Below are 16,539 nucleotides of genomic sequence, written 5' to 3' on the forward strand. Positions count from 1 at the left end.
TTGTTTGTTGTGTGACCTTGGGCAAGTCACTTCACTTCTCTGTGCCTCAGTGAGCTCATCTGGAAAATGGGGATTAATACTGTGAGCCCCATGTGGGACAACCCAATTACCTTTGTTGTACCCCAGTGCTCTAGCGGAAAGTGAAGAAGACTTGAAAGGCTTATTATTAAAAGTTAAGGAACAGAGCAAAAAGATGGACCTATATTCGAATGTCAAGAAAACAAAGATCATGGCAACTTGAAGTTTTAACGTATTTGTAGTGGATGGAGAGAAGATTGAAAAAGACAGTTTTTCTCTCCTGGGATCGATAATCAGTAATAAAGGAAATAGTAGCCAAGAAATACACCCAAGATAATGTGAGGAGGACTTGCTATGAAGAGCCTGGAAAAAGTCATGAAACGTGCTGATGTAACTATTGCCACAAAAATTCAAATAGTCAACTCTATGGAATTTCCACTGACACTGTATGGACCCGAAAGACGGACGGTGAAAAAACGGGATAGAAAGAGTATCGATTCTTTTGAAATGTGGTGTTGGAGAAGGCTTTTGCGAATGCCATGGACTGTCCCAAAGACAAACAGTTGGATTTTAGTGCAAATGAAATCAAAGTGGTCTTTAGAAGGCCAAATGACTCGACATAGATTAGTATATTTGGGACACATCATCATGAGGACTGATTTTCTGGAGAAGACACTAATGCCAGGAAAAGTCCGGGGAAAACGTGGCAGAGCCAGGCCGGCAGCTACGAGAATAGAGACCCTAACAAGGATAACGGAAGAACCATTAGAAAGGTTGCGGATTATGGCAGAGGACGGGACGTTCCGGAGAGAGTCTATCCTTGGAGTCGCTCTGAATCGGAAACGACTCGACGGCATTTATTAATAAACCCCAGTGCTTAGAACAGTGCTTGGCACGCAGAGATATTATTATTATCGGCCCCCCGATGAGGGGATCTTAGTGCCCTCGGAGGGACCCCCTTCCTCCCGGGCTAAGCTCGGGCCTAGAACGGGGCTGGGGGCAGGGAGGGTCGGGGATCGAGGGCAGGGGGCAAGGGGCAGGGGGCAGGGGGCAGGGGGCAGGGGGTAGGGGGCAGCGGACAGGGGGCGGAGCCGTCTTCGTTGGCTCGCTGGGCCTCTGGTCGGTTGCCACGGCCCCGGCCGCGATTTGTAGATTCAGGACTTTTCCTCGGGGCCAGCGAATGAGGTCACCGTGACTGCAACCGGACCCGGCTCGGCGGCTTGTGACAGGCGACCCGCGGCACTGACAGCCAGATTCATTGTCGGGGCCGCAGCCAATCCCCGGCACCCGCCTCTCCGGGACCCCCCTCCCCCCCGGGACGCCCCCGTCCCACCTCCTGACCGCCCCCCCCCCCCACCCCCCCCCCGGACGCCGGATAAAAGCCCACGTGGGGGACACCATGAGAGCCGGTCCCGCCCGCCACCGCCTCCGCCGCCCCCGCGACGCCTCTTCCCGGGCCCGCCCGCCGCCTCCCACCGACCCCAGGGAAGGACCAGGGACGAGGGAGCCCTGAGGGGAGGGGGCTTTGGGGGGAGGGGGCTCAGAGGGGAGGGGGTTCAGAGGGGAGGGGGCTCAGTGGAGAGGGGGCCCAGAGGGGAAGGAGCCCAGAGGGGAAGGATCCCAGAGGGGAGGGCGCCCAGAGGGGAGGGACCCCACAGGGGAAGGAGCCCAAAGGGGAGGTGGCCCTGAGGGGAGGGGGCCCAGAGGGGAGGGGGCTCAGAGAGGAGGGAGTCCAGAGGGGAAGGAGCCCAGAGGGGTGGGGGTCCTGAGTGGAGGGGACTCAGAATAGGGGGCCCTGAAGGGAAGGAGCCCAGAGGGAAGGGGGCCCAGAGGGGAGGGGGCTCAGAGGGGAGGGAGTCCAGAGGGGAAGGAGCCCAGAGGGTGGGGGTCCTGAGGGGAGGGGGCTCAGAGGGTGGGGGCAGAGGTGAAGGGGCGGGGGGGGGGCTCTGAGTGGAGGGGGCCGAGAGAGAGGAGGGGACCGAGAGGGAGGGGACAGAGCGAAGGGGCAGAAGGGAGGGGGGAGGGGGAGCTAGAAGGGGACAGACGGGAGGGCGAGAGGAGAGGGGCGGCTGAGAAGGCGGGGAGAGAGGAGGGGGCAGAGGGGAGGGGAGGGGAGGGGGCACTGGGGAGGAGAGGGGAGGCAGGGCGGCCGACAGACCCACACACAGAGACAGAGACAGACAGAGACAGAGAGAGGAGGGCACCGAGGGAGAGGGGACGACAGAGAGGAGGGGGAGATAGGTAGAAGGGGACGGACGGGAGGCAGAGAGGACGGGAGCGAGCGGGGACAGGAGGAGGAGGAGGAGGAGGAGGAAGAGGAGGAGGAAGAGGAGGAAGAGGAGGAGGAGGGGGCGTCAGGAGGGAGAGGGGGAGTCCATCTCTGCGGTGAGGAGGATGGGTCCGGGGTCGGGTCGGGGTCGGGGTCGGGGATGGGGATGGGGATGGGGATGGGTGGCGGTGTGCGTGCTGGGGCTGCTGGGGGCGGGGGCCGGGGGTCGGGGGGCCGAGGGGGAGGCCGAGGGGGAGGCCGAGGGGGAGGCCGCGTGCGGGGCCTGCGCCTGGCGGCAGGGCGCCGAGGCTTCGCGCCTCGAGGTCATCAAAGTCCAGATCCTCAGCAAGCTGCGGCTGGACGCGGCGCCCAACGTCAGCCGGGAGGCCCTGGGCAGGTTGCTGCCCCGAGCGCCCGCCCTCCAGGACCTCGTCGACCAGTACGACGTGCAGAGGGACGACAGCAGCGGCGGCTCCCTGGAGGAGGCCGACTCCCACGCCACCACCGAGACCATCCTCACCATGCCCTCGCAGCAGGGTCAGTCCGCCCCGGGGGGCCTGGCGGGGGGCGGGGGGCCCGGGGGCCGAGCGGACGGACGGACGGAGGGAGGGTGGGAGGGTGGGAGAGCTCCCCACCCCCCGCCCCTCGCCCCGGCAGGCCGTCCCCCGGCTGCTCGGTCTGGCCTCCGGGGTGGTCAGTCGGGTCCCTGGGCGGTCGGGCGGTTCATCCCCCCAACCCACCCCGGGTGCCTTCCGTCGGTCTCTCAGGATGGTCGGTCCATCCCCCGGGGCGGTCAGCTGGTTCCTCGGGCAGGTCGGTCTGTCTCCGGGGTGATCAATTTATCCCCCGGGGAGGTCGGTTGGTCTCCCGAGGCGTTCGGTCCGTCCCCAAGTGCAGTCAGTCCTCTCGCTGTTGTCGGTCGGTCCCCCCGTGTGGTCACTCGGTCCCCTGGTGTGGACCCTCCGTCGCCCGGAGCGGTCAGTCGGTTCCCCGGGAAGCCGGTCCTGGCCTCCACCCTAGCAGTCTGTCCCTGGCTGGGATCCCGTGTAGATATAACCCGCCCCCCTCTCATCTCTTCCCCAAAGTGAATTTTTCCTCTTCCCACCCAAACCCCGTCCTCCCCATTCCCTTGACTTTCCCATCACCGTAGACGGCACCGCCCTCCTCCCTGTCTCACGAGCGCCGTCACCTTGGCGTTTTCCTCGATTCATTTCTCTCGTTCAATCCACATATTCAGTCTGTCGTCAAATCCTGTCGGTTCCACCTTCACGATTTCGCTAAAATCCGTCCTTTCCTCTCCATTCAAACGGCTATCACGTTAATCCAAGCGGTTAGCCTCTCCCTCCTTGATGACTTACTTCAGCCTCATTGCTGGCCTCCCTGCCTCCTGTCACCCCCCATTCCGCTCCATACTTCACTCTGCTGCCCGCATCATTATCCTACAAAACCCTACAAAGTCCACTTCTTCCCGCACCTCAAGACCCTCCAGTGGTTGCTCATCCACCTCCATATCAAAGGGATACTTCTCACCATCGGCTTTCAAGCCGTCCAACCCCTCGCTCCCTCCTACCTTACCTCGCTGATCTCCTACTCCAACCCAGCCCTCACGCTTCGCTCTTGTCATGCCAACCTCCTCGCTGTCCCTCCATCTCGTCTATCTCGCGGCCGACCCCTCGCCAAGTCCTGCCTCTACCCTGGTATGCCTTCCTAATAATGATAATAATAATAATAATAATAATAATGATAATGAAGATGGCATTTGTTAAGCGCTTACTATGTGCGAAGCACTGTTCTAAGCGCTGACGGGGGAAACAAGGTGATCAGGTCGTCCCACGAGGGGCTCTCAGTCTTAATCCCCATTTTACAGATGAGGAAACTGAGGCCCAGAGAAGTGAAGCGACTGGCCCAAAGTCACACAGTGGACAAGTGGTGGAGCCGGGATTATAATGGTGGTATTTGTTAAGCGCTTACTATGTGCAAAGCACTGTTCTAAGCGCTGGGGGATACAAGGTGATCAGGTTGTCCCACGTGGGGCTCACAGTTTTAATCCCCCTTTTACAGATGAGGTAACTGAGGCACAGGGAAGTTAAGTAATACTGTTGGTATTTGTTAAGCACGTACTATGTGCCGAGCACTGTTCTAAGCGCTGGGGTAGACACAAGGGAATCAGGTTGTCCCACGTGGGGCTCACAGTCTCAATCCCCATTTTACAGGTGAGGTGACTGAGGCACCGAGAAGTTAAGTGACTTGCCCAAACACACAGTGACTTGCCCAAAGTCACACAGTGACTTGCCCAAAGTCACACAGTTGACAAGCGGTGGAGTCGGGATTCGAACCCATGACCTCTGACTCCCAAGACCGCGCTCTTTCCACTGAGCCAAGCTGCCTCTTCATAGCTGGTAGACCACCACTCTCCCAAATTTCTAAATTTTGTTAAAATCCCATCTCCTCCGAGAGGTTTTCCCCGACTAAGCCCTCATTCCCCCTGCTCTCTCCTCTCTCTCTCTTCTGCATCGCCTTAAGCCTTAAGCACTTACTAGTCACGCTCACTCTCAGTCCTACTGTGGGCAAGTCACTTAACTTCTCTGTGCCTCAGTTACCTCATCTGTAAAATGGGGATTAAGACTGTAAGCTTCACGTGGGACAACCTGATTACCCTGTATCTATCCCAGCGCTTAGAACAGTGATCTGCCCATAGTAAGCGCTTAACAAATACCAACATTATTATTCTTCTTCTTCTTTTAACGTCAGTCTCCCCTGACAGTAGCATGAATGTCACAAAAGCAGCATGACCTAGTGACTAGATCTCGGGCCCGGGAATCAAAAGGTCATAGATTCTCATACTGGCTCCGCCACTTGTCTGCTGCGTGGCCTTGTTCAGGTCACTTCACTTCTCTGAGCCTCACTTCCCTCGTCTTAAAAATGGGGCTTAAGGTTGTGAACCTATGTGGGACAGGGATTATGTCCATCCCGATTAATTTGTATCGTGGCTTAGTGGAAAGAGCCCGGGTTTGGGAGTCAAGAAGTCTTGAGTACTAATCCCAGCTCTGCCACTTGTCGGCTGTGTGACTGTGGGCAAGTCACTTAACTTCTCTGTTCCTCAGTTACCTCATCTTGTAAAATGGGGATTATGACTGTGAGCCCCACGTGAGACACCCTCGTTACCTTGTATCTACTTCAGCATTTAGAACAGTGCTTGACCCGTAGTAAGCACTTAACAAATACCTCCATTATTACTATTATTGTATCTACCCCAGCGCTTAGAACGGTGCTTGACCCAAAGTAAGCGCTTAACAAATACCATTATTATTATTATTATTATTGTTAAGGCAGAGATCGTGTCTACCAACTGTGCGGCAGTGCCCTCTCCCCAAGCGCTCAGTGCGGCGTTCCGCCCACCTAAAGCGCTCAATAAACTCCACTGATGGATCGATCGACCGATCTCGTGGCTTTGCGGGCACCCGGGGTCCCGAGGAGAGCGACTTTCCCGTCCTAAAGGAGAGCTGATCTCCCGCCGGCCCCGGGGTTGAAGGAGGTGATGGTGGTGAAGGGGGTGAGGGCGTCGAGCGGAGGGGAGTGAGGCGGGTCAGGGTCCCAGGCGCTCTCGACCCCAGGCTGCCCTTACAGCATCCCGTTCCAGGGACGGAAGGCCCGGGGGTCTGCCCAAGGATTGTAGGAGTCCTGAGACTCCCTCCCTCCACACCTCCATCAGCCCCCTGGGCCGTCCCCTCTCCCTTCCCATGTTTAGCGCGGCCTGGCACCTGTTCTGTGCCCCTTTCCCCCAAACCCCAGCCCCCCGCCCCAAATGTCAGGGACCCTCCGGGTCCTCCCGCTCGGGCCCTGAGCCGCTGGCCACGGTCTCCCCTTCCCTCTCGGCGCCGGGACCGGAGACCTTCCCCGGGAAAAGTCCTGAGACCCCCAGGCTCGCCCCGCCACCCGCTGCTGCTGCTGCTGCTGCTGCACGACCCCCTCGCCGCCCCCGTCTCCCGTCCCTCCCTAGCTCTGATTCCCTGCTCACGCTGTCCTCCATCTCCCTCCCCCGTCCTCCCTGTCTCTGTCCTCCCGACTCCATCCCCCATCTTTCCTGTCCTCGTCCTCCCCACCCCCATCTTCCCTGTCCCCATCCTCCCCGTCCTCCGTCCTCCTCGTCTTCCCTTCTCCCGTTCTCGTCTTCCCCGTCCCCGTCCTCCCCGACTTCCCTTCTCCCGTTCTCGTCCTCTCCGTCCCCGCGCTCCCCGTCCTCCCCGTCCTCCCTTCTCCCTGACCTAGTCTCCCCATCCGCGGTCCTCCCCGTCCCCGGTCCTCCCTGTCCGCGTCCTACCCGCCTCCGTACTTCCCGTACCCCATCCTCCCTGTCATCGTCCTCCCCATCCCCATCCTCTCTGTCCTCCCTTCTCCCGTCCTCGTCCTCCTCATCCCCGTCTTCCCCGTCCCCGTCCTCCCTGCCCTCCGTCCTCCCGTCCCCATCCCCCATCTTCTCTGTTCCAGTCCTCGTCCTCCCCATTCCCATTCTCCCCGAATTCCCCTCTTCCTGTCCTCGTCCTCCCCATCCCCATCCTCTCCGTCCTCCCTTCTCCCGTCCTCGTCCTCCTCATCCCCGTCTTCCCCGTCCTCCTCGTCCTCCCTGTCCTCCGTCTTCCCGTCCCCATCCCCCATCTTCTCTGTTCCAGTCCTCGCCCTCCCCATCCCCATCCTCTCCGTCTTCCCTTCTCCCGTCCTCGTCCTTCTCATCCCCGTCTTCCCCGTCCCCGTCCTCCCCGTCCCCTGTCCTTCCCGTCCCCGCCCTCCTTGTCCTCCGTCCTCCCGTCCCCAGCCCCCATCCTCCCTGGCTCCGTCCTCCCCGTCTCTGTCCTTCCCATCCTTTATCCTCCCCGTCCTCCTCCTCTCCGTCCCCAGTGCAGTCGGGTGTCACCCCAGGGTCTGAGCCTTTCTTCCCCCAGAACTTGGGGTTGGGGTGGGGGTTGGGGGCAGAGGGCGGCTGGCTGCTGGTGGCCGCTGATGGCCGCTGGACACCCTTCAAAGCCGGACAGCCAAAGTCAATAATGGGGGCCCTGCTCCTCGGGGGCTCCTTGGCTCCCTCCCGCTTGCCCGCAGGCCTGAGAGACGCCAAACACACTCAGTTCAGGACGTTACAGGCCCCTGCTATTGATCGATCAACTGATTGATTGATAGATACCACTGATTGATCCACCGGCACGATGGCTTTTCCATTCAAGCTTGGGCACCTGGGTCAGGAAAGCTTCTAGCAAACCCAGCAGGCTGTAAGAGCTCGATGAATGCAACAACTGAATGAAGAAACCCAGCAATCGACGGAATTTGCAGGGTACTTTCTGTGGGCAGAGTGTTATACTAAGTGCCTCCCGCGGGAGGAGCGCTGTACTGGGCATCTCCTCTATATAGAATGCTGTACTGGGCGCCTCCTGTGGGCAGAGTGCTGTACTGGATACTTGGGAGTGAGTAGCAGTAGCTAGACATGTGCGTTTCCCTGCTCTCGAAGAGTTTGCTGTTTAATAAGGGGAGACGACGGGCAGGCAAGATTTCACAAACTCCTCGTAGGCTGGAAGTGTGTGTCTTCCTGTTTATTATACTGCCCCATGCTCTCGGCAGAGTAGGTAGGTGCCCAATAAATACCCTGGATGGGTGGACGGGTGGATGGGTGGGTGCACTGATGGATGGGCAGATGGGGAGACAGATGGATGGGTGAATGGATGGACAGATGGTTGGATAGATGGATGGACAAACGGATGGATGGATAGGCGGATGAGGAGATGGATGGAGGGATGGATGGACAGAATGACGGATGGACCTACAGGCAGAAGTCATTTAGAAATGGAGCGGGAGGAAGCCAAAGGGTCTCCAAGGTCTCAGAGCCAAAGTGACCAGAGGAAACCCCGGGCAATGACAGGGTGGCACTTTGAGAGCTGAGAGTGGCAGGCTGTTGGGGGCTGTCGGGAATTTCTGACCAAGCACCCGGTGCTATTGCTTGATCGCTTACTGTGTGCACTGGGCTAAGGGTTGGGGAAGGGATGGTAGAAGAATCTAACAGAGTCGGCAGACACATCTGCCGCGCAGGACGACGCTCTGGCAGCCAGCTGTTCCCATCAGTCCATCCATCCGTCTATCCGTCTGTCCATCCACCCATCTGCTTGTCCATCCCTCTATCCCTCCCTCCCTCCCTCCCTCCCTCCATCCATCCGCTGAGCATTTGTCCAGCGTGACGCTGTGGTCTGTTTTGGCTTGCAGCGGGGCTCCTGTGGCAGGCGGAAGGGAGGCCCAAGTGCTGCTTCTTCAGGTTGAGCCCCCGGATCCAGCCCAACAAGGTGCTCAAGGCCCGGCTCTGGGTCCACCTGCGGCCCGTCCTCAAGCCCACCACCGTCTTCGTGCAGATCCTCAGGCTCGTCCAGCCCGGAAAACACAGCTCCAGGCACCCCGGGATCCGCTCCCTGAAACTCCACGTGCAGCCCACCCGCACGGCAGGGGCCGGGGCCGGGACCGGGACCGGGGGCGGGGGCGGGGCCGGGCCCGGGCCCGGGGGCATCTGGCACAGCATCGACGTGAAGACGGTGCTGCAGAACTGGCTCAAACAGCCCGAGTCCGACCTGGGCATCGAGATAAAGGCTCTGGACGAGAGTGGACACAACCTGGCTGTCACCTTCACAGGCCCGGGAGAGGAGGGGCTGGTAAGTGCCCGATACACAACCCCCCTAGAGTGCATGCACACACACATCCATATACACATACATATACTCTCTCTCTCTCGCTCGTTTGCTCTCTCTTGGCCTAGTGGCTAGTCCCCGGGCCTGGGAGTCAGAAGTACCTGGGTTCTAATCCCCACTCTGCCACTTGTCTGCTGTGCGATCTTGGGCAACTCACTTCACTTCCCTGGGCCTTAGTTACCTTGCCCACAAAATGGGGATAATAGTGTGAACCCCAACTAATTAGCTTGTATCTACCCCAGCCCTTAGAACACGCCTGGCACATCAAAATACAATTAAAAAAATAAAAACACAAACATGCACACATCTTTACACACACACACAGTCACTCGCTTACGAGCGCACAGGCACAGAGACACACGCAAGCACTCACAAAAGCCTCATATTCACATACATAAATCATTCCAATCAATCAGTGGTATTTATTGAACACTTACTATGTGCAGAACACCGTGCTAAGCGCTTGGGAGAGTGCAATGAAATAGAGTTTGTAGACAGTCTCTGCAGAAAAGGAGTCTAGAGGAGGAGCTTTCCACACATGCACACACTCTCAAGTTGACACATAATTACATCCTCAAACACATGCACACACAGTCACACAAATGCAAACACTAACACATGTGCACACATGTGCGCGCACACACACATACAAACATGCTCCTTCCCCCTCCTCGACCCCTGAAAAGCAAACCCAATGAAAATGTCAGAAAACCTAACTTTTGAAGCGTTTGAGAGTTTATGAGGATTTATGAATCTGCAGTTCAAGACTGTGTACATAGCGCCATACAGAGCACCCACTGAGTGTGCAGTACTGTACCGGGCACCTAGGCTCTGCACATAATATGCACTCAATAAATACCACTGAATGACCGAGTACTGTACTGGACCCTTGCTGTTTGCTGAGCTTTCTACTGGCTGCCTGCTGTAGGCAGAATGCTACACTGGGCATCTACTTTGTGTTGAGCGTTTACTCTTTGCTGGTTGCTACCTGGGTGCCTGTTGTACGTGGTGCACTGTACTGGGCACCTCCTGTATGCTGAGCACTGTACTGTGCACCTATTTTTTTATGGTATTTTCTAAGTGCTTACTGTGTGTCGAACATTGTTCTAAGACTGGGTTAGGCAGAAGTTAGTTAAGTCAGAGTCTCTGTCCCACATGGGGCTCACAGTCCAAGTAGGAGGGAGAACAGATATCCCCACTTTACAGTTGAGAAAACTGAGGCACAGAGAAGTGAAGTGACTTGCCCAAGGTCACAGAGCAAGCCATTAGCAGAGCCGGGATTATGTTCAGAACACTGTACAGGGCAGCATGGGGTAGTGAATAAGGCCGGGCCTGGGAGTCGGAAGGTCGTGGGTTCTAATCCCGGCTCTGCCACTTTTCCGCTGGGTGACCCTGGGCAAGTCACTTCACTTCTTTGGGCCTCAGTGACCTCATCTGTAAAATGGGCATTGAAGCTGTGCGCCTCATGTGGGACAGGAACTGTGTCCAACTTGTTAAACTAGTATCTACCCCAGTGCTCAGTACAGTGTCTGGCACATAGTAAGTGCTTAACCCATACCACAGTTATTATTATTGCTGAGTGCTGTTCTGGGCACCTGCTGAGGGTGGAGTGGGGCACCAGGCTCTGGGGAGCACCCGATGAGACTACAAGACATGGTCCTGGCCCGGGGGAGATTAAATCCTCTACCGATGCAGAGCCATACTCTTCTGGCCGGGGGCCTAAGGGACCCCTGCAGTGGCTTTTGGATTATCAGAAGGGCCCGGGCCCCGGGCACAGACATAGACACGGAATGGGATGGGCCGGTCTGCTCGCTCTCTCTCCTGGTGGAAAGCTGTTTCCTTGGTTCCGCTGCTTCTAGCCCATCTGGACTCAAGCTATGCTAGTGGGGCCATCCCAGCCTGGCCCTGAGCCGAACCTCCCCATAATAATAATAATAATAATAATAATAATTATGGTGCTTGTTAAGCACTTACTACGTGCCAAGCACTGTTCTAAGTGCTGGGGTAGATACAAGGTAATCAGGTTGGACAGAGTCCCTGTCCCACATGGGGCTCACATTCTTAGTCCCCATTTTACAGATGAGGGAACTGAGAACCAGAGAAGTAAAGTAACTTGCCCAAGGTCTCCCAGCAGACATGTGGCAGAGTCAGCATTAGAACCCAGGTCCTTCTGACTCCCAGGCCCGTGTTTTTTGCACTAGTACCTTGCTGCTTCCATCATCCCCATCACCACCTCCCCTCTCTTCATCTCCCTGTAGACTGTAAACTTGTTGTGGACAGGGAATGTGTCAGTTATATTATCGTATTGAACCTTCCCCAGTGCTTAGTGCAGTGCTCTGCACACAGTAGGTGCTCAATAAATAAGATTGACTGACTGCCTGACTCCGGCCCAGATCCCCAAACCTTGCTGGGAGACCCCCTATGCATGTCCCCTTATGCCATACACTCCCCCCCTCCAGGACTGTGCACGCACACACTGGCACACTCATCCACCTGCACCCTCTCACAGTCACCCTCAAACTCATTTTGTTCACACACTCCCATAGGCATATTCTTGTGCACACATTTTTACATACACACACTCGTGCCTAGGAGTAGGAAGGAGAACAAGTATTGAATCTCTCTTTTTATTGCTGAATTGTACTTTCCAAGCTCTTAGTACAGTGCTCTGCACACAGTAAGCGCTCAATAAATATGATTGAATGAATGAATGAACATGAGGAAATTGAGGGCCAGAAAAATGAAGTGTCTTCTTTGCCCAAGGTCACACGGCAGGCAGACGGCAGAGCCGAGATGAGAACCCAGGGCCAGTGACTGTCAGGCCCGGGCTCTTTCCACTAGACCTCACTGCCTCTCACCCCACAGCTGCCTATGAAAGCCAAGCCAAAGTCTCCCTTCACAGGCCAGCACTTGCAATCTGCTCTTCTGGATCAACAGTTTTGGATCCTAACATGTCATTGGCAGGGTGGACAATGGACCCTGGCCCTGGCCAACATGGCCAGCGGTGGGGAAAGTCCTTGGGGGAGAGAGGTCCCTGGGCTCTCTTTTCCCCAAGGGCCAGCCCAGTTCCTGGAGCCATTCCCTGGAGAAGAACTTGAAGAGATCATTTCTTGCCCCAAAGAAACCACTTCCTACCTCGAGGGGACCGCTGCCAGACCTAAGGGACTGCTTTTGTTCCCAAAGAGACCAATTCCTGTCCCGAGGAGGCCACCTCTGGCTCTAAGGGGCTACTTCCGCTCCTGAGGAGGCCACTTCTTTCCCTGAGGGGACCACTTATGATCCAAAAGGGCTTCTATGGCCAACCTGATTATCTTGTATCTACCCCAGTGCTTTGAACAGTACTTGGCACGTAGTAAGAGCTCAAGAAATACCCCAATTATTATTATTATTATCACTTTTGCTCTTAAGAAACCATTTTTTGCCTCGGGGGGACCATTTCCGACCCTGGGGAACTACTTTTGTTCCCAAGGAAACCACTTCCTGCTCTAAGGGGCTACTTCTGCTCCTGAAGAGACCACTTCCCACTCTAAGGGACTACTTCTGGCCTGAAGAGACCACCTTCTCCCCTAAGGAGCTACTTCTCAATCAATCAATTCATCAATCATATTTATTGAGTGCTTTCTGTATGCAGAGCACTGTTCTAAGTGCTTGGGACAGTACTTCCTGCGCTGTTCTTCTCAGCAGTGACAGAAGCAGCAGTAGCAACAGCAACAGCAGCAGGAGGGATTGGGCTGGGAGCCCCAAGCTGGGTCTACCAAGCCCCAAGGACAGTGAGGTGGCCACTTGGTGATTGAGCTTTCACTCTCCCTTCCCTTGGCCCTATCCCCTCAGATGCCCGGCTGTGTTCCAGCTCTGCCCTGTCACAGTGCACAGGGGGCGACTCGTGCCCGTGGCCATGAGAATGAGTCAGAAGGACCCGGGTTCTAATCCTGACTCTGTCATTTGTCTGCTGTGTCACCTTGGACAAGTCATTTCACTTTCTCTCTCTTTTTTTAATGGTATTTATTAAGCGCTTACTATGTGCCAAGCACTGTGCTAAGTGCTGGGGGAGATACAAGCTAATCCCACACAGTCTTACTCCCCATTTTACAGGTGAGGTAACTGAAGCACAGAGGAGTTAAGTGACTTGCCTAAGATCACACAGAAGACAAGAGGTAGAGCAGGGATTAGAACCTAGACCCTTCTGACGCCCAGGCCTGTGCCCTAACCACTAGGCCATGCTGCTTCCCTGGTCCTCCGTTCCCTCATCTATAAAACAGGGATGAAGCCTGTGAACCCTATGTGGGACATGGACTATGTCCACCCTGATTAGCTTGTATCTACCCCAGTGCATTGTACAGTGCTTGGTGCTTAACAAATGCCGTTAAAAAAATTCAACAAAAAATGAGGCAGGAAGGGACAGGGAGAGGGTCAGCAGGGACCCCAGACGCCTCGAAAGGTTAATGCCACTCCAGAGAGTGCCAACCTAGGAGGGAGCAGTGGTGGTGGATGGTACGCCCCCCAGATCCTTTCCTCTCCAAGACTTCCTCTGGCCACACGGACCGTCAACAGATCCGGCTCATTGGTTGCTGAGCAGATGTTGGGGGGCCCTCGAGCCTCAGCTGCTGGAAAAGCACAGGCCGAGTTTCTCCCCGGCTCCTTTAGTGGTTCGAGTTGGCTTCAATCCTCCTGACTCGGGCACTTCTCTGAGAAACAGTGTGGCCTAGTGGCAAGAGCCCGGGCCTGGAAGTTGGAAGACCAGGGTTCTAATCCAGACTCTGCCGCTTGTCTTTTGGGTGACCCGGAGCCAGTCACTTCATTGCTCTGGGCCTCAGTTCCCTCATCTGCAAAGTGGGGATTCAAAACCTGTTTTTCCTCCTACTTAGGCTGTAAGCCCCATGAGGGACCAGTGCTTAATACAGTGCTTGACCCAGAGTAAGCACTTAGAGGCCACAGTTATAATTATTATCATATTCTCCACTTGGGTGTCTGACTGGCACCTCGGCCTCACTGCCTCTAAAATGCAACTACTCATCTTTGCACCCTGTCTACAGTAGGCATCCAGTACAGTGCTCTGCCCCTAGTTGGTGCCTGATACAGTGCTCTGTCCACAGTAGGTGCCCACTACAGTGCTCTGTCCACAGTAAGGGGCCAGTACAGGGCTCTGACCACAGTAGGGGGCCGGTACAGTGCTCTGCCCATAGCAGGCACCCGATATAGTGGTCTGCTGATAGTAGACCCTGGAACAGTGCTCTGTCCTCAGTAGATCTTGGTACAGTGCTCTGTCCACAATTGGTCTCCAGTACACTGTACACAGTAAGTTCCTAGTACAGTGCTCTGCCCACAGTATTCACCCAGTAGAGTGCTCTGCCCACAGTAGATGCCTAGTACAGTGAGAAGCAGCGTGGCTCAGTGGAAAGAGCACGGGCTTTGGAGTCAGGGCTCATGAGTTCGAATCCCAGCTCTGCCACTTGTCGGCTGTGTGACTGTGGGCAAGTCACTTAACTTCTCTGTGCCTCAGTTCCCTCATCTGTAAAATGGGGATTAAGATTGTGAGCCCCACGTGGGACAACCTGATTCCCCTATGTCTACCCCAGCGCTTAGAACAGTGCTCGGCACATAGTAAGCGCTTAACAAATACCAACATTATTATTATTACAGTGTTCTGCCCACAATAGGCACCTGATATGATGCTCTGCCTATAGAAGATCCTGATACAATGCTTTGTCCACAGTAGACGCTGGTACAGTGTTCTGTCCATAATTGGTCCTCACTACAACATTCTGTACACGGTAAATGCCTAGTAATAATAATAACTATGGGATCTGTTAAGCGCTTACTATATGTCAGGCACTGTACTAAGTCCTGGGGTGGCTATGGGCAGATCAGGTTGGACACAGTCCCTGTCGCACATGAGGCTCACAGTCTTAATCACCCTTTTTACAACATGATGTAACTGAGGTATAGAGAAGTGAAATGACTTGCCCAAGGCCACACAGCACACACGTGGTGGAGCTGGAATTAGAACCCATGACTCTGACTCCCAAGCCTGTGGTCTATCCACTGTGCCAGCTTCTCCTAGTACAGTGCTCTGCTACAGTTGGCCCCAGGTAGAGTGCTCTGTCCCCCGTAGACCCCAGTCCAGTTCTCTGTCCACCTAGACCCCTGGTCCAACACTCTGTACACAGGAGGTGGCCAGCACAGCACTCTACCCAATGTAGGTGCCCGGTACATGGCATAGTGGATGGAGCACGGCCTGGGAGTCGGAAGATTGTGACTTCTAATCCCTACTCCATCACTTGTCTGCTGTGTGACCTTGAACAAGTCACTTAAATTATCTGGGCCTCAATTAGCTCATCTGGAAAATGGGGATTGAGACTGTGAGCCCCACAAGGGACAGGGACTGTGTTCAACTCAATTTGCTTGTGTCCACCCCAGCAATTAGCACAGTGCCTGGCACAGAGTAAGCGCTTAACAAATACCACAATTCTTATTATTACAATGATCTGCCCAGAATGGGGGCCCAGGAGAGGGTCCCTCTTCAGAGAAGGCACCCAGAACGGTGATCCGCCAATAAATGGCGTTGCTCAATCACACTGACCCCGGGGGTGGGTGGTAACCACAGCGATTCTCTTCCCCCTCGCCCGCAGAACCCCTTCCTGGAGGTCAGGGTGATAGACACCCCGAGGAGGTCGCGGAGAGACTTCGGGCTGGACTGCGACGAGCACTCTGCCGAGTCCCGCTGCTGCCGCTACCCCCTGACCGTGGACTTCGAGGCCTTCGGCTGGGACTGGGTCATCGCCCCCAAACGCTACAAGGCCAACTACTGCTCCGGAGACTGCGACTTCGTCTTCCTGCAGAAGTACCCGCACACCCACCTGGTCCACCAGACCAACCCCGGGGGCTCGGCCGGCCCCTGCTGCACCCCCACAAAGATGTCCCCCATCAACATGCTCTACTTCAATGGCAAGGAGCAGATCATCTACGGGAAGATCCCCGCCATGGTGGTGGACCGCTGCGGCTGCTCTTAGCGCCCGCTGCCCCGGACCCGCCGGGTCGGCTTCCGCTCCCCGCCTCCCAAACTGGGAAACCGGCCCCGTGCCGGGGTCCCCCCGGGGTCCCCCAGCCCCGTCCGCCCCTCCCCCGCCACGGGCCCCCCGGGGCGGCCCATCCACTCCGGAGAGCATTGGAGACCTCCGCCAACAGGCCAAAGGCTGGGAAGCGCGGCCTAGTGGAAAGAGCACGGGCCTGGGACGACCCGAGTTCTAATCCCAGTTCCGGCGCTCACCTGCTGGGGGACCTTGGGCAAGTCGCTTGGTTTCTCCGGGCCAGTTTCCTCAACTGTAAAATGGGGATTCATTGCCAGTTCTCCCTCTTTCTTAGACTGCGAGCCCCGGGGGAAACAGAGACTGTGTCCAACCTGATTAACTTGCATCTGCCCCAGCGCTTAGGAACAGGGTTTGACACCTAGTAAGTGCTTAACAAGTACCGTTAAAAAAAAGTCCAGCTGCCTCAACACCTGTTATTAAACAGTCAATCAATCGATTGATCGATCAG

At 56.1% G+C, this 16,539-nt stretch overlaps 1 protein-coding gene across 1 annotated transcript; it reads left to right on the plus strand.

Annotated features, from left to right (window-relative positions):
• Nucleotides 1-372: 372 nt before the first annotated feature.
• Nucleotides 373-16,013, plus strand: MSTN (myostatin). Its single transcript, XM_029069690.1, has 4 exons — nt 373-486; nt 2,539-2,824; nt 8,531-8,967; nt 15,633-16,013. Exons 1-4 carry the CDS (start codon nt 373-375, stop codon nt 16,011-16,013), a joined length of 1,218 nt encoding a protein of 405 aa, XP_028925523.1.
• Nucleotides 16,014-16,539: the final 526 nt, after the last annotated feature.

Source organism: Ornithorhynchus anatinus, chromosome 7 (genome assembly GCF_004115215.2).
Source record: "Ornithorhynchus anatinus isolate Pmale09 chromosome 7, mOrnAna1.pri.v4, whole genome shotgun sequence".
In the NCBI taxonomy this organism is placed as follows: domain Eukaryota; kingdom Metazoa; phylum Chordata; class Mammalia; order Monotremata; family Ornithorhynchidae; genus Ornithorhynchus; species Ornithorhynchus anatinus.